This window comes from Dromiciops gliroides, chromosome 1, assembly GCF_019393635.1.
Source record: "Dromiciops gliroides isolate mDroGli1 chromosome 1, mDroGli1.pri, whole genome shotgun sequence".
Taxonomy (NCBI): domain Eukaryota; kingdom Metazoa; phylum Chordata; class Mammalia; order Microbiotheria; family Microbiotheriidae; genus Dromiciops; species Dromiciops gliroides.
Window position 1 is genome coordinate 585413360 of NC_057861.1, and position 4500 is coordinate 585417859.

At 37.0% G+C, this 4500-nt stretch overlaps 1 protein-coding gene across 1 annotated transcript; it reads left to right on the forward strand.

The window, feature by feature from the left end:
- The first annotated feature begins 3527 nt into the window (after positions 1-3527).
- LOC122752210 (60S acidic ribosomal protein P1-like) lies at positions 3528-3845 on the forward strand. Its single transcript, XM_043999276.1, has one exon. The coding sequence runs from the start codon at positions 3528-3530 to the stop codon at positions 3843-3845; it is 318 nt and encodes a 105-aa protein (XP_043855211.1).
- The last annotated feature ends 655 nt before the right edge of the window (positions 3846-4500 follow it).

The following is a 4500-nucleotide window of genomic DNA, read 5'->3' on the forward strand; positions in this document are numbered from 1 at the left end:
TTTTTTTGTATTAATTCCCTTAGGATTCTTGATTTTTTGTTTCTATATGAATTTTATTATTATTTTTCTAATGGTCAAAAGTAATTATTTAGTAGTTTAATTGGTATGGCATTGAATAATTGAATACATTTAACTAATATTGCCATTTTTATTATATTGACTTGTTCTATCCATGAGCAATTATTTTCCCAAATTATTTAGGTCTGTATTTCTGTTTTTAAAAAGTGTTTGCAGTTGTATTTGTAGAGTTCTGTGTGTGTGTAGGTATGCAGACTTTCAAGTATTTTACATATTCTGTAGTCATTTTAAGTAGAGTTTGTCTCTTTTTGGTATTATAAAGAAATGTTGACAATTTGTGGGGATTTGTCCTGAAATTTGGCTGAAGTTATTAATTGCTTCCATGAATTTTTAGTTGATTCTTTAGGGTTCTTTAAGTAAATCACCATATTACTTGCAAAAAGTAATAATTTTCTTTACTCTTTACATAAACTTATTCCCCAATTTCTTTTCTTATTGTTATAACCATCATTTCTAGTAATGTCGCACAGACATGGTGGCAGTAGACATCATCACTTTACCCTTGCTTTTGTTGAAAAAGATTCTACTTTATCTTCATTTTATATATAATAGTAGTTCTTGGTTTTAGATATATTCCATTTGTCATTTTAAGGAAAGACCTATTAATTCCTATTTTTCCTAGTGTTTTATATTTTTCAAAAGATTTTTCTGCATATATTAATATAATCATATGATTTAAAATTTTTATTAATATAGTTAAATTTATAGTTTTCCTAATATTAAGTCAACCTTGTATTCCTGGTATAAATACAATATGGTCATAGTGAATAATCTTTGCTAATATTTCATCTAAGCTTTTGTACCTGTGTTCATAAGGGATATTGGTCTCATTTATTTTAACTCTACCTGGTTCTTTACAAAGACCATATTTGTGTTTTAAGGAGAATTTGAAAGGATCCTTTCTTTTACTATTTTTGTAGTTTATATGACATTGAAATTTGGTCTTTGAATGTTTGATAGGATTTACTTGTGAACCCATCTGGTACCAGAAGCTTTTGGTTGGTTGTTTTTGTCTCTATCTTTTGAAAGTTCAGTTATGGCTTTTTCAGTTTCCTGATTTTGGTGTTCTGTGGAGAAACCTTGGCTGGAGGCAAAAGAAGCCAAATTCTGATCTTCCCAAAGGAAATCTTGGGTGAGGTCATGAGCTAAAGGAAGTTTCTCCTAGATTAAACCTGGTATAAAACTAGAGCTTCAGATCTTGATTACTGGTTATAGTATTTATGTAACTTCTGGCAAATTACATCACCTTCAGTTTCACCAACTGCCCTCCCCACCTCGGGGAATATTGTGAGAATCAAGCAAGAGAATATAGTGCTGAAGCTCTTTTGAAACTGTGAGATACTATAAAAATGTAAGCTATTATTATCAAGATGTAGAGTACTTCAGAATTTTCCCAGCTGTCAATACCAGACCATACTTAGTTGTTCAATTTTTGAAAGGGAAAATATCTTCCATTCTTTGGTAAAGGCAAACAAAAGCAACTGTCAAAGTAGCAACTATGTAATAACTCCCTCTCTTCTGTTTACTTCAACAATGCAAAAACCCCAGTTCACAGGGGGGGGGGGGGGAATCAGGTTTCACTGGGTATACTAAAGCTTTCACTGACATGTTATGGTCATAGATTTATAGAATCTTTAAGTTGGAAGGGAGAGATGAAATAGTACACTTATGGCATGAAATTAAATAAGTAAATACATTTTACTTTTAGGTTTTAGACCAGGAGTTAGGAGAGTTGGATTTAAGTCTTGGTTTTCTCTTAAGTTTCTGTGTGAGTCAAGAAAACAATATGTACAAAGAGTATGATAACATAAATGGAAAGAACAGCCACCAAAAAGAAAATCAAAAGTGAAATTTGTGGGGGGCAGAGACAAAATGGAGGCACAGACGAAACAGTCAAGCTTTCCCAATATTCCCCTCTGAACATTTTTATAATATTGCCTTAAATTGAATTCTGGAATGGCAGAGTCAACAAAATGTCAGGTGAGATATTCTTTTAGCCCAATTGTCTTGGGCAAGTCAGAAGGAGAGGTCTGTAATACAGGGGTGGAGGCTGGCCAGTATTGCACATGAATGCAATACCAGTAGTGGGAGTTCTTGGTAGTAACAGCAACAGCTTCAGGAGCTCTTGACAACTGGTTAGAAAGAGATTACTTGTATATTAAATAAATTAATTGGGGACTGACTGTTTTTACCTAAATTGTTGGGGGCCAGACTGGGTTTTTCTAAAATATTGCTACTTATAAATTAATGGCTATTGTACCAATTTAGGCAGTAAGTATTTATCATTAAAGCACATTCAATGCTAGTAAAGAATTGGCCAAGTGGCAGTTAACACAAGCTGAAAAACACCCATTACCATATTGTCTCTAAGAATGCACATGGCCTCAAGCAGAGTTCAGAAGCCCTATGTTACCCAAAGAGGAGAGTGCTCACCAACCCACCCTGGATCCAGGCCAAAAGTGAGTTCCAAGATGGTGGTAGCCAGGAGTCTCCTGTGCTCCTGACTTTTATCCTTTTTTGATAGAGGCATGTTCCTATATACTGATCAAAGCTAATTGGTCAGTGCCATTCAATTCCATCGATTGACATGACTTGAGGGTTGCCCAAATTAAAATGAGCTCTATCATGATGACATCAAAGTCTAGTGGGAGACAGACTCCCCTGAGGGCAAAGGTTCACTCAGATAGGTGTGGTTTCTATCTCCATTCTTTGTAAGCCCTGCACAGATTTAGGCCCTGAGTTTACCTGAACCTTTTGAAGTAGGGGTGAAGAGAGAAAATGTCCCTCCCAAAACCCATTACTAGTAATTATTCTCTCATAATTGGGACCCCCTTGCTAGCACTGAACATAGGATCAGACACTTATGGCCTTTAATTCCTTCCTTCCTGGGTAAGGACCAGGAATAGATGAGGAGAACAAAGACTACACTTCTTCCTGGATCACACTAAGTTAGAAGCACCCCAAACTTCCAAACCCCAGAACTAGCTCTGAAAACAGCAGTACAAAAAACCCTGAAGCCTAGAAGAGTACTTCTCCCACCCTCCCCCATGCTGGGAACAGAGGCCAACATTAACCTTAAATTCCAAATCAATAAATAGGGTGGGAAAGTGAAGAAAGAATAAAAAAAGAATAATCTAACCACAAAAAGTTGATATAGTCACAGGAAAGATCGAAGCACAAACTCAGGAGAACCAATGATTGTCAATACAGCTATAAGCAAAGCCTTAAAGAAAATATGTGACTTGGACACAAGCCCTACAAGAATTTCTGGAAGAGTTAAAAGTGATTTTCAAAATCAAATAAGAGTGGTAGAGGGGAGCTTTTCTCTTCAGTTGTCTGTAAGGTGTTTGGTTCTTCTGCATGAAGCTAAGGTTGCATTGGGGTAAATCCTCACTTCAGCTGGCAAATAGGACCACTACAAACAAGTGTCTCCTCATCCATCTCCCAAAATGACCATCTCTGAGCTCACTTGCATCTATTCTGCTCTCATCTTTCATGATGATGAGGTTATGGTCATTAAAGGAGCAGGTATAAATGTTGAACCGTTCTGGCCTGGATTATTTGCAAAGTCCCTGAAAAATGTAAACATTGCAAGTCTCATCTGCAATGTAGGAGTTGGTGGACCTACCCCAGCAGCTGGTGGTGCTACCCTGCTGGAAGTGCTGTTCCTGCTAGCACAGCTGCCCCAGCTGAGGAGAAGAAGAAAGAGGAAGCAAAAGAAGAAGAATCCGAGGAGTCTGATGGTGACATGGGCTTGTTCTTTTTGACCAAATGTTTTTTTGAAACATTAAATAAAAAGCCTAACTCAACTGAAAAAAAAAAAGAGTGGTAGAGGGGAAAGATGGGTAAAGAAACAAATAAACAAATGGCCTGGAAAATAGATCAAGGAGAGATAAGTTAAGAAATATTGGACTACCTGAAAGTCATGATCAAATAAAGAGCCTAGACATCATATCTCAAGACATCATTAAGGAAAACTGCCCCAGTATCCTGGAACCAGAGGTTAAATAGAAATTGAAAGACTACCCATTACCACCTGAAAGAAATACCAAAATGAAAACCCCGGGAACAGTTTAGCCAAATTCCAGAGTTCCCAGGTGAAAGAGAAAATACTTCAAGCAGCCAGAAAGAAACCATTCAAATATTGGGAAGCCACAGTCAGGATCACAGAAGATTGCAGCTAGACTGAAAGTCTATTCAGGAGAACAGAGTCAAGGTGATAAAGGAAAGGCAGTAACTTTTTGGAGTTCTCCCTCAAAACCCCTCCAAATGCCTTTAAATAATGCCATTAGATAATTCCTGGGGCAGCAAAACCCACAAAAGGACAGGGTGAGATAATTTTCTAGCCAAAGATCACTTAGAAGGTCAGCAAGAAAGGTCTCTTGTACTGGGGTGAGAGTGGAGTGCAGACCTGGGCCACAC

What these genes read in the sequence shown, in the direction of transcription:
- LOC122752210 (XM_043999276.1), top strand. Translation starts at nt 3,528, where the DNA reads ATGACCATCTCTGAGCTCACTTGCATCTATTCTGCTCTCATCTTTCAT.